The sequence below is a fragment of the Mobula birostris genome, chromosome 6 (assembly GCF_030028105.1).
Source record: "Mobula birostris isolate sMobBir1 chromosome 6, sMobBir1.hap1, whole genome shotgun sequence".
Classification (NCBI taxonomy): domain Eukaryota; kingdom Metazoa; phylum Chordata; class Chondrichthyes; order Myliobatiformes; family Myliobatidae; genus Mobula; species Mobula birostris.
In genome coordinates, this window is record NC_092375.1 from 143,826,532 (window position 1) to 143,853,920 (window position 27,389).

The 27,389-nt window shown below is 40.0% G+C and overlaps 1 protein-coding gene across 5 annotated transcripts in view; it reads right to left on the minus strand.

The window, feature by feature from the left end:
• Nucleotides 1-27,389, minus strand: part of LOC140199422 (collagen alpha-3(VI) chain-like) — a 146,698-nt gene that overhangs the window by 36,686 nt on the left and 82,623 nt on the right. For 4 of the 5 annotated variants that reach the window (XR_011886414.1, XM_072261490.1, XM_072261489.1 and 1 more), the window contains 4 exons: nucleotides 25,655-26,272; nucleotides 20,486-21,103; nucleotides 14,622-15,260; nucleotides 3,514-4,152 (listed from right to left, as the gene is read on the minus strand). Coding sequence is in view for 4 of the 5 variants with exons in the window: in XM_072261490.1 (XP_072117591.1) it covers nucleotides 3,514-4,152; nucleotides 14,622-15,260; nucleotides 20,486-21,103; nucleotides 25,655-26,272 (2,514 nt within the window). In the remaining variant the exon portion in view is untranslated. The remainder of the gene's footprint in view (nucleotides 1-3,513; nucleotides 4,153-14,621; nucleotides 15,261-20,485; nucleotides 21,104-25,654; nucleotides 26,273-27,389) is intronic. The other variant, XM_072261491.1, reaches the window with a different exon arrangement.

The window sequence follows — 27,389 nt, forward strand, 5'->3', positions numbered from 1 at the left end:
AAACCTAAGTTGGTAGTTGTCAAATATGCCACTTTATTCATTGCCTGCACCTGTAAACAACTCAACCAGGAAAGATTCAGTTTTATCCATATGAAATTACATGTCAGGTCAATCAGAAAGCAGGAAGAATAAAGAGGGGAGGGTGAAAGGGGTGATGTGTCTTCTGAAAGAAAGAAGTTCTTTGGATGATCACATGTTTATCAAGGGTGCAACAAGGCAGGTAAGGCAGGAATGTGTAACAAGTCTGAAGGTAAAAAGGGATTATGAAGGATCTGATAGCAGATGAGATGAAGCAAAGGTCCAGTCAGATATTTAAAGTGGAGGAATTCAGCTAGGCTTACTGGATGACATTGGAGGCAGATGATAGGGTCAATCATGGCAAAACTGCATGTAAGACAAGAAGAGCAAGGAAGAAAAGACTGTCTGTAACCATAAAACAGAACAACTTGGTACTCACAAACAAGAGAAAATCTACAGAAGTTGGAATTCCAAGCAACATACACAAAAGACTGGAGGAAGTCAGCAGGCCAGGCAGCATCCTTGGAAAAAAGTACAGTCGATGTTTCGGGGTGAGACCCTTCATCAGGACAGGAAAAAAAAGATAAGGAGTCAGAATAAGAAAGTGAGGCAAGGGGAGGAAGAACCGCAAAGTGATAGGTGAAACCAGGAGGGCGGATAGGGATGAAGTAAAGAGCTGGGAAGTTGATTGGTGACAGAGATACAGGGCTAGAGAAAGGGGAATCTGATAGGAGAGAACAGAAGGCCTTGGAAGAAAGAAAAGGGGGAGGAGCACCAGAGGAAGATGATAGGCAGGTAGGCAAGTAAGGAGATAAGGTGAGAGCAGGAAATGGGAATGGGTAATGCTGGAGGGGGTAGGGAGTGCTTTTCCAGAAGCTCAAGGAATCGATGTTCATACCATCAGGTTGGAGGTTACCCTGATGGAATAGAAAGTGTTCCTCCTCCAACCTGAATGGACCTCATTATGACAGCAGAGGAAGCCACAGACTGACATGTTGGAATGGGAATGGGAAGTGGAATTAAAATGGGTGGCCACTAGCAGATCTCACTTATTCAGGTAGGCGCAGCGTGGGTGCTCGGCAAAGCGATCCCCCAGTCTGCATAAATGCCATTATCATGAAAGTACAGCGGTGCCTGTACTCTGTTAAAGGTTTGCAAAGATACGGCATCTCATCTATATCTTTGACAAACTCCTATAGATATGTGGTGGAGAGTATATTGACCAGTTGCATCATGGCCTGGTACTGAAACACCAATGTCTTTGAATCGAAAAGCCTACGAAAAGTAATGGATACAAGAAGCAGTGGACTAGTAGTAGTCCATCACAGGTAAAGCCCTCTGTACCATTGGACACGTCTACCCAGAGCACTATCGCAGGAAAGCAACATTATTAGTTTTTTTTGTAATTGCACAGTCTGGTGTCTTTACCACATTGTTTGGGGCAGGCATCCTTTGATTCTATTTTGCTTCTTGTATTTACTGTGAATGCCCACAAGAAAATTAATCTCAGGGTGACATATACAGTATATATTTTGGTAATGAATTTACTTTGAACTTTGAGCTTGAACTTGTACAACAGTATTAGGCAGGAGCTGGATAAAGTAGTTTGAGAGCAGCTGTTACTGGTTAAATCCAGATCTGATATGTGGCAGTAAAAGCTGGCTAGTCAGAATTCAGATCAACTATAGTCCCATGTAGAAGGATGACAAGGTTTGCAAACCTTAGCTCAAAAGAAATGTTGCAATTTCAGTCAAACCAGAAAAGAAACATATGTAAGGTTTAGGAATCAGAAATCTGACATGGCCCCAGGGGAATATAAGGAAAGCAGGAAAAAAGAGGGAATGAGAAGGGGGCATGAAATGGCCATGGCAAGTGGTAATAAAGAGAATCCTGTGGCAATTTATATGTACATTAAGTAAAATGAGAGGTGATGTTGCAGCTATACAGGACCCTGGTCAGACCCCACTTGTAGTACTGTGCTCAGTTTTGGTCACCTCACTATAGAAAGGATGTGGAAACCATAGAAAGGGTGCAGAGGAGATTTACGAGGATATTGCCTGGATTGGGGAGCATGCCTTATGGGAATAGGTTGAGTGAACTCAGCCTTTTTTCCTTGGAGCGACAGAGGATGAGAGGTGACCTGATAGAGGTGCTTAAGATGATGAGAGACATTGATTATGTGGATAGTCAGAGGCTTTTTCCCAGGGCAGAAATGGCTGGCACAAGAGGGCACAGTTTTAAGGTGCTTGGAAGTAGGTACAGAGGAGATATCAGGGGTAAGTTTTTTACACAGAGAGTGGTGAGTGCATGGAATGGACTGCCGGTGACGGTGGTGGAGGTGAATATGATAGGGTCTTTTAAGAGACTGTGAAGGCTTTGGAAAGGAAGTATAAGAGTTTCACCAGGATATTGCCTGGAATAGAGAAAATGATCAATAAGAAGAGATTGGACAAGCTTGATTGTTTTCTCTGGACCATCAGAGGCTGAGAGATGACCTTATTGAATTTTATAAAATTATGAGAGACATAAACAGGATAGAAAATCAGAGACTAGGGTAGAAAATTAGAAAATCTACTGTTCTATGTTCTATGGGGTGGTTTCTTGTAAGATAAGTGAACAAGGATTTGATTTTTTAGGAGGCTGAAATATTCTCTTTCATATGGATGAATACAACTTGAACAAATCTTAAAATGTTCAGTGTGACACAGAACAAAGCAGCTTACTTGAATGACACCAAGTTCTCCCCTTAGCTTTCACTTCCTCGACCGTTGTGGCTTTCCAGTATTTTGCAAAAACTAATTAACAAAACTGGTTAACAAAACTAATCCATCACCTAAACTGACAATGCAGAAGACCCAAGGACCCTCCAAGATGAGCAGTCTCCTGATTTGGAATATATTGCTGCTCCTTCATTATTGCTGGTTTAAATCCCAAAACACCCTTTCTAAAAGCACCATGAAAGCACAGTATCTTCACTAGGTCATTGCTGATGTTTGAGAAGGCACCTTCTCATGGCATATTAGCGATGGGCAACAAACAGTAGCTTTCCAGTGACACACATGAAATAAATGAATTAAAAGAGTCTGTCTGTCCTCGAGGATATGTCTGAGGTTTCTGACTCACCCTGCTAATCAGAAAAAAATAAGCCCTGTGTTTCAGAAGATTTCCATAGATTTCCACAGCTGACCTAACAAACATAACAATGTGAGATAAACTAAAGTCAAAACAGCTGCTTTTATTCTACTTCACAGCCTCCTGTAATCCAAGCTACCCACTAAAATCTAGGCCTTTAATTCTCAAAGGTAGCCTATTATTATTCACCTTACCAATAAAGAATCTATTGAGGCCAATAAAAATACATCAATAATTCATTTCATGGAAAACAAAGAATCAATTTTTGGGTTTAAAAGATAAAAATTAACAATATATCTTCTGAAATTATTTCAATGTCATGATTGATAGTCTTGGAGAAAAATGTAAATATAATTTAGTTACCTTCTGTACTGTCGACCACAGGTTCTTCAACATGCACTGTTGTCTCTTCAGTAATTATTTCTAGAGTATGTGGTCTTTGTAATGATGTCATTACCTGTTGCTGTATGCCTGGCAGAGAATAAAAGTCCCTCACATGGAAGGCCAGGTTGGGTTTAAAAGCTATCTGCTTCAGTTGAGCAGTATCTGTAGACCCAGATCCAACAGCAAGGGTTATTACAGCGCTCTGCTTCAGTTTATCTGCAGCTCTTCTGAAATCGTCTCCAGACCTTCCACCAGTGATGAGCACCAAGAACTGGGGAACACCTTCTTCTCTTCTGCTGCCTACGGAGCTGACAAAGTGAGAGGTGAGGACAAAGTCCAGCGCCTTCCCAGTTGCGAGTCTCCTACCACCTTTAAATCTGAGCGTTTTTAGGAAATCCAGAATTTCATCCTTTCTCAAATAAGTGTTTAGATAAAACTCTGTCTCCTCAGTGTCGCTATATAACACCAAAGCAACTCGCACTCTGTCACTTCCAATATCAAGGTTCTCAATTATTGTGGAGACAAAGTCACGGATAGGCTGTAGGTTTGAATTCCCAACATAATCAGATTCATCAATGAGAAATACTATGTCTCTCTTGCTGTCTGTTGTAGACGGACCTAGAAAAAGAATACATATGAAAAATACTCCAGGATACAGAAAGCCAATTGAAATGTTGGGGTATCAGAAACATTTTAAAAACCTTTGCCAAGATTAGAGCAGGCGAGAGAAGTGAAATTAAAGGGAAAGTTACAGCGTCCATGTTGAAGGATGTCACAAGATATTGGTTGAGATTTGGCAGTTACATGATGGCAAAGCATGATTATTTGGTGTTTATTGATTACTGGAAATGACTAATGAATTGTTTATTACAGTACATATAAACTACAAAGGGCAACACCTAAATACCCCTTTGTAATCTTGAAACATAACAGTTAACAGTAGAGACAGTAAAAATACAGGTGACCTTGGCATAATGGACATTCAGATTATGAAAATCTTCCCTGAGATGATTTACAAATCACTATCCAAAAAATTTGAGATACGGACTAAAATTTGTCCTTGTGGAATTCGTATGGAAAATAAAAGCAAATAATCAGCACAATTTTGGGATGGATATTCATATCACAGTAACTTGCATTGCAGTTCTAGATGTTAGAGGACATTCTCAAGGGAAAGGGTAAGCAACCAGAGGTTGTATGTGCATTGGTACCAACAACATAAGTAAAAAAAAGGAGTGTAGGCATGCAGAATGAATACAGTGAGTAAGGTAGAAGGCTCAAAAATAAGACCTGAAGATTGTAATATCAGCATTGCTCCTGGTGCTGTGTTGGTGAGGCTACGAACAGGAGGAAAAGGCAGAAATCTGTGCCTGCTTGTATTTACCCCATCTATACCATAAGACCATAAGGCATTGGAGCAGAATTAGACCAGTTGGCCCATCTAGTCTGCTCCAGCATTCCATCATGGCTGACGGAATTTTCTTCTCAGACTCAATCTCCTCCTGCCTTCTCCCCATATCCCTTCCTGCTCTGACCAATCAAGAACCTATCAACCTCTATCTTAAATACACATTAAGACTTGGCCTCTGCAGCTGCCTGTGGCAAAGAATTCCACAAATTCACTACTCTCTGGCTAAAGAACCTCCTCCTCATCACCATTCTAAAAGGACATCCTTCCATTTTGAGGCTGTGTCCTTTAGTCTTAGATGCTCCCAATATAGGAAACATCTTCTCCACATCCACTCTATTAAGGCCTTTCACCACTCAATAGGTTTCAATGAGGTCATTTCCTCGTTCTTCTGAACTCTATTGAATTCAGGCCCAGAGTCATCAAATCTTCTTCATATAACAAGACAGTCAATCCTAGAATCATCTTCCTGAAACACCTTTAAAACCTCTCCAGTTTCAGCACATCCTTTCTCAGAAAAGGGGTCCACAGTTGCTCACAATACTTCAAGTGAGGCCTCTCCAGTGCTTTATAAAATCTTTACATTAAATACTTGTTTTTATATTCTATTCCTCTTGAAATGAATGCTAATATTGCATTTGCCTTCCTCACCACAGACTCAGCCTACAAATCAACCTTTTGGGAATCCAGCACAAGGACTCCCAAGTTGCTTTGCAGCACCTCAGTTTTTCACATTTCTCTCCACTTAGAAAAAGTCAACATTCATTTCTTCTACCAAAGCACATGACCACACACTTCCCAAAACAGCATTCCATCTGCCATTTCTTTTCCCATTCCCCATATTTGTCTGAGTCCTTCCGTAGCCTCTCTAAAGTCTGTCACGAGCCTTGTAGCCCATCAGGCCGGTGGTTATGCTGGTTTCGATGGCGTGAAGTGACTGAGAGTACGAGACTCCACCCCCCCCCCCCCCAGATCAGACGCCAGACTATCACGAGGTTAACCCCCAGCATTTTTGCCAGTACCCATTCTCAGCTGGGTAGACTGGAACATTGTGTGGTTAAGTGCCTTGCTCAAGGACACACACGCTGCCTTGGCCGAGGCTCGAACCTACGACCTTCATATCGCTAGTCCAACACCCTAACCACTTGGCCACACGTTACACTCTGTAGCCTCTCTACTTCCTCAAACCTACCTCCCCCTCCACCTATCTTCATATTGCCTGCAAACTTTGCATCAATTCCATTATCTTAATCATTGACATATAAGTAAAAAGAATTAATGTGGTATACCACTAGTCACCGGCAGCCAGCCAAAAAAGGCTCATTTTATTCCCTTTAATCCCTGCAATACCATGGGATTGTGGCTTGTTAAGCAGCCTCATGTGTGGCATCTTATCAAAGTGCTTCTGAAAATCTAAGCTTTAAAGCAAATCTAAGCCCTAAACCAATCTAAGCCCTAAACCAAATCTCCTTTGTCTATCCTATTTATTATTTCATCAAAGAACTCCAACATATTTGTCAGGCAAAATTTTCCCTTGAGGAAACCATTCTGTCTGTGGCTTATTCTATCATGTGCCTCCAAACACCCTGAGAACTCATCCTTAATAATTGACTCCAACATTTTCACAACCAGTGAGATCAGATTAACCGGCCAGAAGTTTCCTTTCTTCTGCCTTTCTCCTTTCTTGAAGAATGGAGTGACATTTGTAATCTTCCAGGCTTCTGGAACCCTTCCAGGATCTAGTGATTCTTGAAAGAATCACTCCACAATCTCTTCAGCCACCTTTTCCACACCTCTGGAGTGTACATCTTCTGGTCTAGGTGACTTATCTACCTTCAGACCTTTCAGTTTCTAAGAAACTGCTCTCTAGTTATGGTAACTTCACACACTTCATGCCCCCTGACACTTGGAATTTCCGCCATACTTCTAGTGTCTTCCACATTGAATAGTGATGCAAAATACTTATTCAGTTTGTCCACTGTTTCATTGTCCCTCATTACTACCTCTCTAACATCATTTTCCAGCAGGCCAATATCCACTTTTGCCTCTCTTTTACACTTTATATATTTGAAGAATCTTTTGGTACCTTCTTTTAATATTATTGGCTAGCTTACGTTCGTATTCCATCTTTACCTTCTTTATTACCTTTTAGTCACCTTCTGTTGGTTTTTAAAATTTCCCAATCCTCTAACTTCCCACTAATGTTATCTCTATTATATGCCCTCTCTTTGCTTTTTATGTTGACTTTGACTTTTTTTGTTAGCCACAGTGGTGTCATTCAACTTGCCTTTAGAAAATTCCTTCCTCTTTGGGATGTCTCTGTGCATTCCGAATTACTTTCCGCAATTCCAGCCATTGCTGCTCTGCTGTCAACCCCACTAGTGTTCTTTTCCAATCAATTCTGGCCCACTCCTCTCTCATGCTTCTGTAATTCCCTTTAGTCCACTCTAATACCAAGACATCTGACTTTAGCTACACCTTCTCAAACTTCACTATGAATTTGATCACATTATGATCACTTGCCCCTAAAGGTTCTTTAATCAAAAGCTCTCTGATCAATTATGGTTCATTGCACAACACCCAGTCCAGAATAGCTGATCCTTTACTGGGCTCAACCATGAGCTGTTCTTAAAAAGTCACCTTGTAGGCACTCGAGAAATTACTCCTCCTATAATCCAGCACCGATCTGATTTTCCCAATCTATCTGCATATTGAAGTCCTCCATGACTATTGTAACATTGCCCTTTTGGCATGTATTTTCTATCTCCTATTGTAATTTGTATAACACTCCTAATTTTCTATACCTCTATCAAATTGGCTTTCAATCTTCTACGTTTTCAGGAATAAAGCCCAAACATATTCAAACTTTCCTTATACCTAGGTCCTCCAGTCCTGACAGCATCCTTGTAAATTTTCTCTGTACTCTTTCAATCATATTTACATCTGTCCTTTAGGTAGGTGACCAAAACTGCACACAATACTCCAAATTAGGACTCACCAATTTATTATACAACTTCAACATAACATTCTAATTCCTGTCCTCAGTCCTTTGAACTACGAAGGCCAACATGCCAAAGCTTTCTTTATGACTCTGTCTACCTATAAAGCTACTTTCAATGGGCATTTTCAGCCCATTTTTCCAGCTGGTCCAGATTCCACTGCAAGCTTTGATAGTTAACTTCACTATCACACTACACCCTCAGTCTTAATGTCATACCCAAATTTACCGATCCAGTTAACAACATTATTACCCTGATCATTAATATAGATGACAAACAACAACGGGCCCAGCACTGATCCCTGCAGCACTCCACTGGTCACAGGCCTCCAGTCAGAGAAGCAAAGATCTATTACCACTCTTTGTCTTCTCCTGCAAAGCCAATTTACTACCTCATCTTGAATGCCAAGTGACTAAACCTTCTTGACTAACCTACCGTGTGAGACTTGCCAAATATCTTGCTGAAGTCCCTGTAGACAACATCCACTGCCTTGCCTTCATCACCTTTCCTGGTAACTTCCTCCAAAAACTCTATAAGATTAGTTAGACTCAACCTACCATGCACAAAACCATGTTGACTATCACTAATCAGACAATTTCATTCAAACTACTCATATATCTGTTCCCTGAGAATGCCTTCCAATAACTTTCCCACTACTGATGTCAGCCTCATCAGCCTATAATTTCCTGATTTATTCCTAGAGCCTTCTTAAACAGCAAAATAACATTGATTATCCTTCATTTCTCTGGCACCTCTTCTGCTGCTAACGATGATTTAAATATCTCTGCTGGTGCCCTGCATTTGGCTCCCACAGAGTCTGAGAGAACATCTTGTCAGGACTTGGGGATTGTCTTCCCTAATTTGCCAAAAGACAGCAAACCCCTTCTCTTCTGTAATCTGTATAGGGTCCAAGACCTCGCTGCTGCATCGCCTCATATCTATAGACTCTGTATCTGTCTCCTGAGTAAACACATGCAAAAAATCCATGTAAATTCTCCCCCATCTCTTTTTGCTCCACACATAGATTACCATTCTGATCTTCCAGAGGACTAATTTTGTCCCTTGCAATTTTTTTTTTCTGAACAGATCTATAGAAGCCCTTAGGATTCTCCTTCACCTTGTCCGCTAGAGCAACCTCATGCCTTCTTTTAGCCCTTCTGATTTCTTTCTTAGGTGTTCTCTTGCATTTCTTATACTCCTCAATTGCCTCATTTGTTCCTCCTGTACCTGCTATACACCCCTTTTCATCTTAACCAGGGCCTCAACATCTCTTGAAAACCAAGGTTCCATAAACATGTTATCCTTGCTTTTTATTCTGACAGGCACATACTGTACATATGTTGTGTTTTCAAAATCTCTCTTTTGAAGTCCTCCCACTTACCAAGTACACGTTTGCCAGAAAATAGCCAGTCCAAATCCACACTTGTCAGATCCATTCTGATACCACCAAAATTGGACTTGCTTCAAGGACCAAGGACCAGCCCTATCCTTTTCCATAATTACTTTGAAACTAATGGTATTTTGATCACGAGATAAAAGTGTTCCCCTCACAAACTTCTGTCACATGAACTGTCTCATTCCCTAATAGGAGATCAAGTATTGCACACTCTCTCGCTGGGACTTCTATGTGCTGATTAAGGAAACAATCCTGAGCACATTTGACAAACACTTATCCTATCTAGTTCTTTTACAATCTGAAAGTCCCAGGCAATATTTGAAGATTTAAAATCATCTACGGTCACAACCTTATTTTTCTTGCAACAGTCTGCAATCTCTCTACTAGTTTGTCCCTCTAAATCCCACGGACTGTTGGGTGGTCTGTTATCTCGCCCCATTAACGTGGTCATACCTTTCTTATTCCTCAGTTCCACCCATAGAACATCACTCGGGGAGTTCTTGAGTCTGACCTGTCTGAGCACTGCCGTGACTTTTTTCCTGACTAGTAACACCACCCCATCCCCTTTAATCCCTCCTGCTCTGTTGCATCTAAAACAATGGACCCCCAGAATATTGAGATGCCAGTCCTGCCCCTCCTGCAACCAAGTCTCACTTATGGCTATAATATCATAATTCTATGTGTTGATCCATGCCCTGAGCACATCTGCCTTTCCTACAATACATCTTGCATTGGAATATATGCAACTTAGGCATTACTTGTTCTGGCACTCTGGTTCCCATCCCTGAGCAATTTTAGTTTAAACCCCCCACCAACACCTCCACACTTTTTAGTACTAACAAACCTTCCTACTTGGATATTAGTCTCCCTCCAGTTCAGGTGCAAACCGTCTCTTCTGTACAGATCCCACCTTCCCTGGAAGAGAACACAATGATCCAAAAATCTGAACCCCTCCCTCCCACACCAACTCCTTAACAACGTGTTAAACTGTATGATCTTTCTATCAGCATGTGGTGTGGGTAGCAATTCTGAGGTTACAACTCTGGAGGTCCTGTCCTTTAACTTAACACCTAACTCCCTGATTTCATTTTGCAGAACCTCGTCCTTCTTCCTTCCTGTATCATTGGTACCTGTATGACCATGACTTCTGGCTGTTCGCGCTCCCACTTAAGAATCTGAAATGTCCCAGACCCTGGCACCCGGGAGGCAGCATTCCACCTGGGAATCTCATTTTCATCCACAGAACCACCTTTCTTCTCCCCCAGCTAATTGCTCACCTCCTCTTTCCCCTTCCCTTCTGAGCCATAGAGCCAGACTCAGTGCCAGAGACCTGACTGCTGTGACTTTCCCCTGATAGGTCATTCTCTCCCCCCCCCCAAAAAAAAATATCCAAAGTAGTATACCTGTTGTTGAGGGAGTTGGTCACACAGGTACTCTGCAATGACTGTTTTACCTCTTTCACCCTCCTGACTGTCACCCAGTTTCCTGTGTCCTGCACCTTGGGTGTAGTTACTGTACCTCTCTATATGTCCTGTCTATCACCCTCTCAGCCTCCCAAATGGTCTGGAGTTCACCCAATTCCAGCTCCAACTCCTTAACGCAGAGTGTTTGGAAGCTGCAGCTGGATGCACTTCGTTATTTGGGAAGGTTTAAACGTGTCAGGCAGCAGGACAGTGGTTGGGGTGGGTGGCAGATGAGAAAGTTGAAGCAAGGAAAGTTCAAGGAAGCAAGACATTAGACAGGACAAGTGGAGATAGGACAGAGCAAAGAAGACAAATCTGCATATATTTTATGCAAAGCCTTATAGCAAGACAGCTGATATGTATGTGGGACTTGAAAAATATAGTCGATGGGTGTGCAGGACAGGTTGCTCATTGTTCTGAGATACGAAGACAACAGGCACAATAGAGGTGAAGGTAAGAGAGGACAGGGAGATACGTTTTTGATTAGGGAGAATGTCAGTGTAATACCTAAAGAGCATATTCCCAAAAGAATGTCCAATGAGACTTTATGGGTAGAACTTAGAAATAAAAAGGGGATGATCACTTTGAAGGGATTGTACTACACAAAGCCCCCTCACCCCTACAATAGTCAGCAACTAAGAGAGGAGAAAATATGTAGAGAGACTGCAGATAGCTGTAGGAATAAAAGGATAGTAATTGTAGTTTTAGCTTCCCTAATATTGACTGGAACCGCCACGGGGCTAAGAGATTGGATGGGGCGAAATTTGTTAAGTGTGCCCAGGAAAGTTTTCTCAAGCAATATGGAGATAGCATTATTAGAAGTCGGCAACACTCAATGTCTTATTAGGAAATGAGGCTGGGAAAGTGGTTGAAGTGTTATTGGAGGAACACTTTGGAATCAGTGACCATAATTCTATGAGTTTTTATATAATTATGGAAGGATTGGTCTACAACTTAAAGTCCAATTTTGTTCAAAGCTAATTTGGATGACATTAGACAGGAATTTGCAAAGGTTATTTGGGAGAGACTGTTTGTAGGTAAAGGGAGGCTCTTAAAAGTGAGACAAGGGTAGATCAGGGCATGCATGTTCCAGCTGGAATGAAAGGCAAGGCAGCCAGGATTGATCTGGTTAATGAGGAATATTGAAGTTCTGGAGAAAGCAAGCATCTGTCAAGCACAGGTAGCTGGGATCATGCAAAACACTTAAGGAGTATAAGTGATGTCTGCGTATACTTAAGATGGAAATCTAAAAGGCAAAAAGATTACATGAGCTATCTTTGGAAGATCAGGTAAAGGAAAATCTTAAGAGATTCTATAAGTCTATTAAGAGCAAAGAGGTAACTGGATGAGAATAGATTCCTTTAAGGGTCAACGTTGTCATCTCTGTGAGATGGATGAGGTCTTAATTGAGTATTTATCGTCTGTAATCACTGTGAAGATGGTTATCAAAGCTATGGAAACCTAGGGAAGAAAAACAGATCTTTATCATAGAAGATTTGCCACCGGTGATATTAAAATGTATAAAGGTGCCTGAATCTCTAGATTCTGACTAAGGGTATCCTAAAACATTGTGATAAGACAAAGAAGAAATTTAGGGGCTCTGGAAAAGATATTGTGAGCCTTAGTTGAGGATTTGGAAGGCTGAGTGGTGGCTGATTTAGGCCAATGTTTAAGAATAATTGTGAGAATAATGCAGGGAAGTACTGGCGAGTAGCCTAAAGGTCATCAGTGAAAAGCTACTTGAGGGTATTCTGAGAGACAGGATCGAGCAGCATTTAGAGACACAAAGGTTGGTTAAGGATAGTCAGCATTGCTTTGTGTGTAGGAAATTGGGTCTCACAAAATTAACCAAGCATTGACTGAGTACTTTGACGAGGTAGCCAAGAGGATTGATGAGGATAAGGAAGAGAATGTTAGCAACATCTTGCCAAGGTATCTTGTGTGAAATGGTCTGGAAGGTTAGATTACACAGGATTCATGGCGAGCTAGCCAAGTGGGGGCTTGGTGGGAGAAATCAGAGAGGGTAAAGTTACAAGGAAGTTTACAAATGTCACCAAAATTGGTGGTATGGCAAACAGTAACGAAGGTTATCTAAAACTACAAAATGAGCTAGGTCTGTTTGAAAATATAGGCATAATGGCCAATATTCCAGAATATCAACTGGATTTTCAGAAGGTCTTTGACAATGTGCCACACAGAAGACTACTAATCAAGATAAGAATGGTATTACAGGAAAGGTATTAACATGGATAGAAAATTGGCTGACTGGCAGGAGGCAAAGAGTGGGAATAAATATGGCTTTTTCTGGTAGGCTGCTAGTGACTAGTGGAGTGCTGCAGGGGTCAGTTTTGATACTACTTCTTTTCACATTATATACCAATGATTTGGACGATGGAATTGATGGCTTTGTGGCCAAATTTTTGGATGATATAAACATAAGTGGAGGGGCAGACACTGTTAAGGAAGAGGAAATACGTTGAAGGACTTGAACAGAATAGGAGAATAGACAAAGAAGTAGCAGATAGAATACAATGTGGGCAAGTGTACGGTCATGCACTCTTTGGTAGGATGAATAAAGGCGGAGGCTATTTTTAAAATGGGGAACAAATTTAAAATTCAGAGGTGGAAAGGGATTTAGCATCCTTGTGGAGGATTCCCTTACTTTAACTTGCAGGTTGAATCAGTGGTGAGGAAGGTAATGCAATGTTAGCATTCATTTCGAGAGGACTAGCATAAAAAATCAAGAATCTAACATAGAGGCTTTAAAAGGCATTGGTCAGACCGCACTTGGAGTACTGTGAGCAGTTTTTAGCCCCTTATCTAACAAAGGATGAGGTACCATTGGAGAAGGACCAGAGGAGGGTCACATGAATGATCCTGGATATGAAAGGGTTAATGTATGAAGAGCTTTTGGTTGCTCTGGGCCTGTACTCACTAGGGTTTAGAAGAATGAGGGGGAATCTCATTGAAACCTATCAAATATTGAAAAACACAGATAGAATAGACACTGAAAGGATGTTTTCAAAAGTGGGATAGTCCAGCACCGGAGCGTACAGCCTCAGAGTACAAGGACATCCCTTTACAACAGAGGTGAAGAGGAATTTCTTCAGGTAGGGAGTAGTGAACCTGTGGAATTCATTGGCACAGATAACCGTGAAGGTTGAGTCATTGGGTCTCAAAGGTTACAGGGAAAAGGCAGGAGAGTGGGGATAATCAATCAGCTCAATCAAATGGTGGAGCAGTCTCGATGGGTCGATTTCTGCTCATGTGTTTTATGGTCTAGCTTCATAAATGTCCTGAGTATGCCAGGTTAATTGATGACATCCCTTCTCATTCCCTTTCAACTAATATGTAAGCTGCAGGTTTCAAAGTATAGGTGTCTCAGAGGCTGAGAAAACAATAAAATTCAGTACTGTTTGTTTGCTTCCACAAACTTACTTTAAAGATTAGGAAAATTAATTCAACTGTACACTTGATATGGCCTATACACAAAGCCTACTCACGTCAAAGATTTGAGGTGCATCTTAAATGAGCAAAGAAAATGTTTTGTGATCAAATTCAGAGACAATTAATAAGGTCAGATTTGGAAAAGCACTATTATCTCTTAGGTTAGTGGGAGATTGTAAGGGGTAGCCAATGGACAGATTTGAAAAATAGATTGCCAAATGTGAGATTAAGCTGCAGCTTAGCAGGAAGCGTCTAGGTAACTCTAAGACTGATTTCAAATCTTCTTTTACATGACTGACGTAAATTCTAATGACCAGCTTGATGAGAAGGAATCAGGATTGATGAAGACCAAACACACAACAAAATTTATGTACCTTCAGTAACTGTGCCTATGGGTCCTTCGGTAATTACTGCTGGCTGTTTGTGAACTACTGTCGGAGCAGTCAGCGTTGATAATGATAGCATTAGTTGTTCCTGTACATCTGGCAGTGAGTTGAATTCCTGCACTCTGAAGATCAGACCTGGGTCGATTGACATTTCCTGGAGCTGTAATGGATCAGTATCTTTGGCTGCTATAGCAAAGGTCAACACAGCAGCTCGCTTCAATGCATCTTTCAGCTGCCCGGCATAACCTCCAGACCTCCCACCAGTGATCAGCACTAAGATCTGAGGAACTCCTTCCTCTTTCCTACTCCCTGCAGATTGGGTGAAGTGGTATCGGAGCACATAGTCTACCGCGGCACCAGTATTGAGAGAGGTTCCACCTCTTAAACTCAGTCCTTTCACATGAGACAGAAGTTCATCTTCTGAAGAATATGTATTCAAGTAGAACTCAGTCTCTGCAAAGTTGCTGTACTGCACCAAACCTACTTGAATTCTGTTTCTTCCAATGTCAAGATTTTCTATGACACTAATGAGAAAATCACGAACATACATAATATTTGCATTTCCAACATTATTTGATCCATCGATAAGGAATACAATATCTCTCCTGCTTGCATCTGGGGGAGCAACTGAAAGAAATATTGTGTTGTTTAATAGCAATGCTAAAGAAGCATTTAAGCAGACATACAAACAGGCAGAGAATAGAGGGATATGGACCAAGTAGACATGTATGGGATTAATTAGATTGGTATCATGGTTAACATATTCACACAGAGTCAAAGGCCCTGTCTGTACTGCGATACACTTACATGTTTTATAACATAATTCTAGCTTTATAATACATATTCTAAATGCTAGACTGCTGTAGAAGTGAACTTCACATTCATCCATCTGGTAAGTGATAGACTGATAAAATATCAGAGCATGCCATTTTTTTAACTTGACCACACCAACCAGTGGGCACCCCACCTGTATTCCATCTTCCAGCAACCTGACCCACATAACCTTCAATGAAAAGGCAGTTCAAATGCTTACCTAGACACCTCTTCAATGTTGTTAGCAACTCTAATTCTATCAATCTATCCTGCAGTGTATTCCAGATGCTCGCAACTTTCTGGGTAAAAGATGTCTCCTCAGATCCCCTTTAGATCCTTCCCTTTTACCCTAAATCCAAGCCATCTAGTTTAAACACCTCTGTCAAGGGGAGAAAAGCTCATCTTCCTCTTCACCTAGTTTCTCCTATCACTTGCCGTCTTGTACTCCTTCCTCTCCCTCCATCTTCTTGTTCAGGCTTCTTCCCTCTTCCTTTCTCATCCTGATAAAAGGTCTCAGCCCAAAATATCAAATGCTTATTTCCCTTTATAGAGGCTGCCTGACCTGCTGAGTTCCCCACCATTTTGAGTGTGTTGCTCTGGATTTTGCATCTGCAGAATCTCTTGTGTTGGGAAGAGATTCCTGCGTTCTACCCTATCTATGCCAATAATGATTTTATATTCCTCAATCATGACCCTTTTTAACCCCTTCTACTCCAGGTAAAACAGGCCCTAGCCTCTCTAGTCACAATCTAAAGTGCTCCATCCCAGACAATAACTGATGAATCTCTTCTGATGCCTGCCCAGTCATGAGACTCAGTGGCAGATGACTTCTGCACTAATGGGTTATTGACCTACTTCTAGGACGAAGGTTCTGCAGCAATGGAAGTCCAAAGCATTAAACTACAAACCCATTCTGGCTTTCTTCCTCTTCCTTTCCAGTCCTGATGAAGGGTTTTAGGTCAAAACATTGATTGTTTATTAATTTCCGTAGATACTGCCTAACCTGCTGAGTTCCTTCCGCATTTTGTATGCGTTGCTCTTGATTTCAAGCATCTACAGAATTGTTGGGTCTATGTCCCTATCTGCTCTCTCAAAGGGACATACCATTCCAATGTTTATACCTCAATTACCATGAGAATCAATTATATAGTAATTAACACATGCCATTTGGAGAACTGTTCTGTGAACAATTTAGATGCTTTACAATTTAACATTTATTAAATGTTATTGACTGTTTTAAGAGTCCTTACTGGCTGCAAAATTAGGTTGCTTAAGGTGTTCTGACAAGGCAAAGTATGGCTTCAAATCAAGTCGTCCAAATTTAATATGGCATTTTATTCATCAACTCATTTTATTTTCTAATAACAGTTTTTCCTTAAATGGCAAATCCTGATATTGAATAAAGGTTTGCTTATGGAATCATGGATTATTAGGAAAAACTATTTAGTTCTTTCCCGAATTTGGAGAGGATTCTTTTTATTGGTGGTATCAGCCTGTTCCAAATATTTGATTTTTTTTTTATACGATTGGCCAAATCTGACTCAGTAGTTTGAGAAGAATATCAAGATTAACACTAAGGATTTTCTTAAGTATTTAAGATTTTTTTTTTCCCTGATAGATTATTAGGTATGTGAGGAAGACAGAAATAAATCAGGGGGAAATCTTACCGGATTAAATGATTAACAAATGGCTTAACTGAGGAGATAAAAATGGGTAAATATCTACAGAATCATGATATCTATACTGGGATGTCAGCTTTTCACCTCCTGAGAAATAGATAAATGGATGAAAGGATGCATACGGGCACATTGCTGAAAGGGCCAAATTTAGTGTCACAGTAAATCATTAGACAGGAGGAAGGTTTTGCAAAGGGTCACTGCTAGGTTTTGTTAATATAGTATAGCGTGGAAAATGCAAAGTTATTCATTTTGGAAGATGAGAGCAGCAGAGAGACTTGGGGATAACAATTTGCTGGAGGAACTCAGCAGGCAGAACAGCATCTGTGGGAGGAAAGGAATGGCTTGTTTTCTGGGTCGAAATCCTGCATCAGAACCAGTCTTGTTTCAGTATGAAATGTCAATGATTCCTGTTCTCCCACAAATGCTTCTTGAACCTTTGAGTTTCTCCAGCAGATTATTTGGTGGTCCAGATTCCAGCATCTGCTGTCTTCTGCTTCTTGAAAAGTGTTGTGTTCAAGATACAGCAATTACCGTGATCTAGTAGACATGTATAAAAATGTTTTTAATGCTACATTTTACTTCATTGCAATGCAGATGAAAGTCTTGTTACAGCTCCAAAAGGCTTTGGTTAAACTGTATTTGATGAGATCTGAACACACAATAAGAAATATGTATTGAAGATGAAATGATACCAGGGTTGAAAGGGTTGTATTACATGACTTGAGCAAAGAAGGTTAAGGATTGATCTTTCTGAGGTGTTTAAGAAATGTTTAACATAAATTGATAGGATAAATGGTTAGGAAATCCATTGGTGGGAGACTGCACAGCAAGGAGCCCTAATCCGAAAAAGAATTGAAATTAACTGTTCAGAAAGCACTCCTTCATACAAAAGGGCATTCGAAATCTGGGTCTCTCTTTGTTAAAAAAGCTTTGGAGGCTGGAGTGAGTTGAGATATTAGGGCAATTGAAAATATCAGAACTGAGAATAATGGTTTTTTTTAAGTTTTGAGAACCAAGAAAAATAGATAACCAAACAGAATTGTTATGATCTAATTGAAATCTAGATCAGCCATTTCCTGGGTCTGAGAAAATAATGCTGAAGCTCATGTTACTTTCCTGATGACTTCAAGTATCACAATAAGTCACATTTTTTACTCTCCCTACCATTGCTAATCATTTGCTTTTGAAAGTGGCTTATATAAAATAACTGAAAACAAATGTGTTTAGCAAGTAGTTAAGAACAATTTACTGTATTGAGCAAAGTCAATAAACCCTAACACCCAATGAAATTTGACCTTGGCAGAAACACTTTAATTATCATGTGCATTTTGTTTGTTAGACGATGCAAATATTCTGATTAGCAATCAGCTATAGCTACAAAAAAATAGGTATTTGAAATAAACAATTAAAAGTGAATAAAAACTAAGCCTTAAGTAGCTGAAAAACAAAATAATCATTTAAAATACTTAAGTAATTAATGACAGCGCCACCTATCACCAGGTTAAATGTAGGGTTCCATGCCTAAAACCATGTGGGAAATGTCCTGGGACCCAAGGTTGTCCATACACCTGAGTGATGGCTGTTCTAGTTAGATTTGCTGGCAAAGTTCTGTGACATCCACCAAATTTTGTTTTTAAACCAAAGGCTTTAAACCATGTTTATTAATGCCTCTATTCCTTAGAAAATGTGACTTCGTAAAACAGTATATTTGGCAGACTCTCTTACATTTGGGCAAGATATTTTAATCTCCTTCCAAGAGAGAGTAAGGAATAGGAATAATGTCTGGTTCAGGCGTCTGGTGCTGTACATGAGCATGTAGAATGTTATAGACCTGGAAACTAGGTCTCACCGAAGGAATATACAGATTGTTGGGCTGCAAGAAGGAGCTGAAGATGGAGATTTAATTGCTTACTTTGGTAAGCCTTTTCATACCTTATTTCCTACCATATTATCACAGCCGCCTACTATAGAAAGAGCACGCAGAGCTTTTACTTCGAAACCTAAAGATCGAAATAAACCAAGGTCTGTTCTGGTTTGTTTTCATCACTTTAAAGATCAAATAATGCGACAGGCAAGAAAACATAGCGTTTTTAGATTTAAGGAATCTGAGCTCTGTTTTTATGAGGATTATTCGAAGGAGATAATGGAACAAAAATCAAAATTTTCTCTGGTAATGAAACAGGCATATGATAAGAAACTGTTTCCTTCCTTGCGTTACCCAACAAGAATTAAAGTTTTTCCTTCTAATTCTCCTCCTCGTACATTTTTTGATCCTAAAATTGCACTGGTGTTTGTTCAAACTATACCTGCTGCAACTGCTGAAATATTTTAATTATCATGTACATTTTGTTAGTTAGAAGATGCAAATATTCTGATTAGCAATCAGCTATAGCTACATTGATAGAAGAAATGAAGTGAGTCTATTTCGATTCTTTCTGTTAAGTAAGTTGAAATTTGAAAATAAGTTTAGAATGGCCTTATTATTTACATTAATGTTTGAGTCTGATTAACGTTGATACAATACATATACATGCATATTTTATTATTTTCCATTAGATATGTGCTCCTATCCTAAAATCATTTGATTTACTTTTGCAAATGTAGGGTTCTCAGTAATATTAACTGTAGTGTTATAATGAAATGGCTTCTCTGTAATGTTAACTGATGAAGTAATGTTCTTTGTAGCTGAAATGTTTGGTTTATAATTATGGATAATGGGGAACTAACCAATGGAAGTCATGTTATTCTATCTGTATGTGTGGGAACCTGGGTAAGTGCGTGGGAGATCGGCAAGGAGAGGCGAAGAGGAAGTATGTGCAGGAATCACTCTGGTAGACCACCGTGGTTGGTCCCAGTCTGAGGGTAGTGGAGTTCAGAGGAAAGCGAATGGTGGATCAAGGATATTGTGCGAGCTCCAACATTGTGCACGAACTGTATAATCCCTATTATTGGCGCCTTTTTAATTTATATTTTTGCTTCTTTATTAACCCCATAGTCACAGTAAAATTTATAAAGTGTAATCGTTTAAACGTACATTGTGTACTGCCTGATATTTTATATTGTGCGTTGTACCAGAGTGCATTACACAGCATCTACGCAAACGTGAGACACAGTTTGGCGGGCAGACGGTGGTTTCCCCCTAGACGAACGTGGGTTGATAGACCTGAGTGTTACACAAACATTGTCTCTGCCATAGTTTCCTACCCTGCTTTACTTTCCCATGCTCTTTTTGCTGTGAGAGTGTGTTTCTCCTGGCTTTCTGTGGTCATGCTAGATGGTTTGCTGGTCTTAAGGAGTTTCGTTAACAGCAAAATGCATACGGCACAAGGCTGAGTGCAACAAATAAAATAAATCAAATACCTGGTTCAATGGGAGCAGTTGGCTCTTCAGGCATTGGGTGAGGAGCAGGCAGTGTCGTTAATAGTGTTGTCACGTCTTCTTCTATGTTTGGCAAAGAATACAACGTATTTGAACTGAAGACTAAGCTGGGATCGATTGCAATATCACTTAGTTGCGTTAAGTCAGCATTCTTGACTCCAATTGCAAAAGTTATGATAGCAGCTCGCTTCATTGCATCTGCAGATGGTTTGACATCATCACTGGACCTTCCACCAGTAAGCACAACCAAAAACTGAGGAATGCCATTTCGCCTCCTACTTCCAGCAGAGCTGATAAAATGGTATCTAAAGAGGTAGTCCAATGCAGCACCTGTATTAAGTTTAGTCCCACCTTTTAATTTCAGTCCTCTTACATGAGACAAAATTTCAGCTTTTGATAAGTAGGTGTTCAGATAGAATTCAGTTTCTGCATAAGTGCTGTACTGCACCAGACCTACTTGGATTCTGTCACTTCCAATGTTGAGATTTTGAATTATATGTGTAAGAAAATCACGGATTTGTGGAAAATCCGTCTTTCCAATATTGTCAGATCCATCGATAAGGAACACAATGTCTCTCTCGACTTCGTCATCAGGAAAAACTGGAACAATATGCATTATATTTCACAGCACATTACATACAATTGCACAAATACAATTTTCATTCAAATAGCCAAAGTTATTACATAACTAAATATCCAAAAGCAATTTTGAAGAAGATCAGGGACTAGGAAATAGGAGAAATATTTAGCCAATTTATTGGCTCCCAATCTAAGAGGACAATTTTGATGAAGGATTTGAAATAGGTACAAAGAATTCAGAGGGGGAGAAAAACCCTCAGAAGGATGTGACTGAAAGGCATAGAACTTGCAAGAGATAGAAAAGAGCCAGTTTAAATGGTACATCAAAAGGAGGTGTGATGGAAATATCACAACTTGGGGAAAAGTTATTTTATTGACATTTCATCGAAGGATGTGTGTGTTGCTAACTAGGCCAGCATTTATTGTCGATCCCTAATTGCTTCTGAGCAGGGAGCTTGGCCGTTTCAGAAAGCAGTGAAGGTTCTGAAATATTTATGTGTGAGACCAGGTAAGCAGGACAAATTTACTTCTCTGAAGAACATTAATGAGCCAGATGGTTTTATATATCTTTAAAAAATCTGCAGAGACTGTGTTTTTTAAATTAGGCTAGAAAATGCTGGGACACACAACAGGACTTCGATCTGAAAAGTTAATCCCACTTCTCCTTCCGTAGATGCTGCCTGGCTTGTAAGTGCTATTTTTTGATAATCTGATAGCATCCATGGCCACTACTAAAAACAGCTAACTTTCCTTTTATTTATTTATTTTCCTGAGTTCTAATTCCCCAACAATTCTAATTATTAGGATTAGGATTTAAACTCTTCAGATCAATAGTCTAGACCTCTAGATTGTTAATCAAAGTATTTAACCAGTTTGCCACTATAAGTTAGATGGCATATGACAAAGGAATGGGGAACATGTCTTATTTGTAAAGAATAAGCTGTCCTACTTGTAAAGAAGATCACAGAAAGTATTGGCCATCTTTGTCCCCCTCCCCCTCCTGGTTCCACTCAGCAGTATACATACATAGTTTATTCATAGGTCAGTTCATCCAGTAACTTATCCTCACCACCACACCCCCCATCAGATTCCCATTCCAACCCAATTGTCTTCCTGTTTATCTCCCTCCAGCAGCTGTCTCCAATTTTCTCCCAAGCCCTCCAACCACCATCTGTCATTCACCTCTCCCCTAGTGGTTCCCATTCTCACTTCCCTTACCTATCAGAGTCCAACACAGGTAGCCCGATGTAGTCCTGTTTATCTCTCTCCAGCAGGTACGTCCTATCTTCACACTCTCCCCTACCCCACCCCCATCACCCTGCTCTGTCATCCCTCCATATAGATCTCAGCCTCTCCCTCTTTGCCTCCATTTATCGTTCCTTTGTCACCATCTCACACAGCCCCCCCCCCCACCTGGCACAACTTGCCCATCATCTTACACCCCCTCCTCAATGCACCAATATCCTTGACTCCTCTCTCACTACCACCCTTCCCCCTCTTTCCACTCAACGTCTTGCCTCTCCGTGCTCAATCCTGATGCAGGTCTTTGACCCAACACGTTGTCATTTCTTTCCGTCACACAGACACTGCCCGTCCCACTGGGCTCCTCTAGCAGATTGTTTGATGCTCACAACAGATGCTGTCGTGTTGTGAAAACTTTTGATGACAAGTATGAGGATATCAATGTGTCGGCAAGGATGAAGGTAAGGAATGGGAAAACATGATGAGCCAAAACCTGTGCACATTGGGACATTGAGAGGAGAGCGCTGGCTTTGATAATTACATTTTATTTTCTGTTTGATAATAAAAGAACCAAGCCCATAATAACGTGAATGCCAGGCTAATTTACTTTTAAAGTAATCCTTTAAATAAAAATTAAAATGTATATTAATCCATCAAACCAACTGAATGAAGGAAAGAATGTCTGAGCATCATCAAAATACTAGATACTTTATAAGCCAGAATACAAACTGTGTCCATTAAATGTAATAGCTGTTCTGAGCTGAGAAAATACAAATATTGATATAACACCTTTTAACACGGTCCAGGCATTCCTACATGTTTCAATGCAAGCAAGTTACTAAGTAGCAATCAGTTGCTGACAATCTCAATAAACGGCAGCCAAGCTAAGTAGGTTTAGAGTCCAACAAAACGGGAAATGCTATAAGTGACATGTTGGATTTTCTTAAGCGGCTTTGATTGAAAGAGGAATATTGGCTAGGGCACTTGGAGAACGTTCTCGTCTCATTTGAGTAAGTATAATGTGATTTTTGATCCCCATTTGAACTTGGTTTCACATACTGTACCATAACTATGCAGTCTTTCCCCAGTTCTGCGTGCAATAATTATGTGCTCTTACCCTAGGAGATTCTGTGATGTGGTGTTATTTTAGGATGAGCTATTCCCCCTTTTTAAAGGACATATTCAGGATGAGAGAAGGAGATAGAAGGCAGGAAACTACAAATCAGTTTGCTTAACATCTGCCTTTGAGAAAACATTAGAAGATATTTTTATGGAAGGATAGTCAAGGTGATTCTAGATAATCAGGCAAAGTCAAATTGGTTTTGCAAAAGACAAATTATGGTTGACCAATTGATTAGACTTTTTTGAAGAAGTGCTAAGGATAAAGAGGAACTGTTGGTTGTACCAGAAAGGGGCCACAACAAAGGTTACTGCTGAAAACAACTTAAATTGCAGAAGGTAACCTATCAAGATGGAATTATGATTGACTTGCAAACAGGAAACACACAGCAGGCATAAACTGGTCTTTTCTAGCTGACACACACAAATGTTGCTGGTGAACGCAGCAGGCCAGGCAGCATCTCTAGGAAGAGGTACAGTCCATGTTTCGGGCCCAGACCCTTTGTCAGGACTAACTGAAAGAAGAGCTAGTAAGAGATTTGAAAGTGGGAGGGGGAGGGGGAGAAGGTCTCAAAGCTCTCCGCTTCTTTTTGGATTCCAGACCTAACCAGTTCCCCTCTACCACCACCCTTCATCAGGTCTCGGCCCGAAATGTCGACTTCCTATAGATGCTGCCTGGCCTGCTGCGTTCACCAGCATTTTCTGTGTGCATTGCTTGAATTTTCAGCATCTGCAGATTTCCTCGTGTTTGCGTTTTTAGACCCACGTGTCATGTTTTGTTCATGGTCTCCTAAACCTTTCATTTCCATGCACTTGACCCAATGCCTTTTATTGCTAAATTTGTATGTCTAAATTATTGATGTCACAAAGATAGGTGGACAATTAATTTGTAAGGAGGAATATTGAAAAATTAGATACGTGGACAAAGAACTGGTCAATGAAGTATGATGTAGGAATTTTTTTTAATGTCTGTTTTCTCAGGAACAATGACAAAATAGCATATTATTTAAAATCTGAGAGTTTGCAGACATTTCATGTAGATGAGCAGTATGTAGATATGGCAAGTAACGAGGAAAGTTATTGTTATTCTGAAGGATGGAATACAAAGCTAGAGAGGTTATGCTTTATTATTTGTGGCATCATATGGACTACAGCTAAAGGACTGTGAACAGTATTGATATCCTCAGTTCAGGGTAACAGTACTGAAGGATGTAAGTGTTAATAGTCAACTGATACCTGGAATGACAAGCTATCTTGTAAAGAAAGGTAGCCAGACAAGGTTTGCATCTTCTGGAGAGTGGATTTGATTGAGACATATACATTCTTGTGCAGTATTGACAGGCAGATATGGAGAGATTGCTGCCTTTATTGGACAATCTGGAACTAGGAGTCACCCATTTTAGACAGCAATTATGATTTTTTTTTTCTCTCAGATGGTTATGAATTTTAGGTATTTTGTTCTTCAAAGTGTGGTGGAGTCAGACTGCTTGAAATGTTTTAGGATAGATTCTTCATTGGGAAATGTGTGAAAAGTTAGCAGGGGTAGACAAGATTGCAAAGTTGAATTTCTAACCAAATCCGGTATGATATGGAATGGTGGAACGTGTTGAAGAGTTAAGTATCCTTGCTCCTAAGTTGTATCCTTATATGTAGGCACACTTCTCCTGGTAAACAATGTTCCAGAATAAATATAGAATGTTTAAAAATGTACCACCTACTACACTTGGTAACCTACACGTCCTCTTCTGTGCTCTTGGCCTGTGGAACCATGCATTAAAAGTTTTCTGCTTATCTGGGAACTGCTGAAATTGATTTCTAAAAGCACTGGCCATTTAAGTAGCTGGAAAGCTGCCCCTTGATCATAATTCTTGCATGACTTTCTTTCTGACCACCTTACTCTTGAAGCACTTGTTTATGAAACATTCGTCTCTGTTTGTAACAGTAATAGTCACATTAAGGATAAACCTAATGCAAGGGATGAGTTTTGCACATCAAATACACTTCCCTTGTTTGTCAATTCATTTTAATTTTATATGCATTCAGTGTTATACAATCAAGCATGTAAACAGCAAGTCATGTGATTATCTTTGCTGATATTACTGATTAGCTGTCAATTAAAAGTTAATACCTTTGATGCAGGATGTAATATTGAATTTTACAAGTGTGATATCAAATACAGTAGCACTGAGTACAACAGAAAATTTGAAGTACCTTGTTTACTCAGAAGAGTTGGGTTTTCTGTAGATACTTGAGGAACAGTCAGCGTAGTCAGTGGTATCATCATTTGTTCCTGTACATGTGTCAAAGAGTGGAATTCCTGAGCTCTGAAGACAAAATTGGGGTTAGTCGCCATCTCCTTCAGCTGTGCTGGGTCCGCATTCTTAGCCCCTACAGCAAAGATACCTATGGAAGCTTGCTTCAGTGCATCTGCAGATGGTTTGATGTTATCTCTGGACCTTCCAGCAGTGAGCAGCACCAAAAATTGAGGCACACCATCAGCCTTCCTGCTTCCTGAAGATCTGGTAAAGTGATTTCTAAGGACATAGTCCAATGCTGCCCCAGTGTTCAGTATTTTTCCTCCCCTTAACTGAAGCTCTTCCACATGAAGCATAATTTCATCTTCTGAAGTGTAGGTGTTCAGATAGAACTCAGTCTCTGCATAATTGCTGTATTGCACCAGACCAATCTGAACATCATTATTTCCAATGTCAAGATTCTCAATTAGGCTTGTCAGAAACTCACGGAGAAAAGGAGCATTTGTGTTTCCAACTTCATCTGATCCATCGACAAGAAACACTATGTCTCTTTTGCTTCCACTACCTAATACAGCTGGAATAAATGCATGATTTTTTAAAATATCAGTCCACATACAGTCACCAGAGAAAATAAAAACAAGTCTAGGTAAATGCTTCCACAAAAATGCAATGTCTGTCACTTTAGTCACAATCGACAATACAAACTACACTCATTTTCCAAAGCTCCCTCTTGAAATGTTTTAGATAATTGCAAAAAGAAAGTCTTCTATGAACTAGCGCAATTGCACAATGTAATAGAACTTAATCTCATTTATCTCCTTTCCATTAAAACATACTCATTGCACCCTCAGTCGAACAATATGGTACAAACAGAAATGGTTTAATGGTGGTATCATTCTGAGGTCTCAGTTTCAAAGTACCTCTGACAGGCTTTGTCCATAGGGATTTTCCAACTATAAATGCTGAAAATAATATCATTGATGCTTGCATACCTTTGACAAAAAATAGGTATTTGAAATAGACAATTAAAAGTAAATGAAAACTAAGACTTAAATAGCTGAAAAACAAAATAATCATTTAAAATACTTAAGTAATTAATGACAACACCACCTATCACCTGGTTAAATGTAGGATTCCATGCCTAAAACCATGTGGGAAATGTCCTGGGACCCAAGGTTGTCCATACACCTGAGTGACGGCTGTTCTAGTCAGACTTGCTGGCAAAGTTCTGTGACATCCACCAAATTTTGTTTTTAAACCAAAGGCTTTAAACCATGACTATTAATGCCTCTATTCCTTAGAAAATGCGACTTCATAAAACAGTATATTTGGCAGACCCTCTTACATTTGATCAAGATGTTTTAATCTCCTTCCGAGAGAGTAAGGAATAGGAATAATATCTGGTTCAGCGTCTGGTGCTGTACATGAGCATGTAGAACATTAGTTTCTTGCTTGGTTCCTGCTAAATTAATTTTAACAGATATGAAAATATTGGGGCAGGAAGGGTGGAGAGAATTCAAGAGAGATGTGAAGGGAGTTTTTTTATACAGGGAGTGGTAGATGCGTACAACACACTACCAGGGTGGTGGAAGAAGTAGAAAGTGGTAGTGGTGCATAAAAGGGCATTTTGACATACACTTGACCATGAAGGAAATGGAGGAATATTGATCATGAGCAGACAGATGGGATTA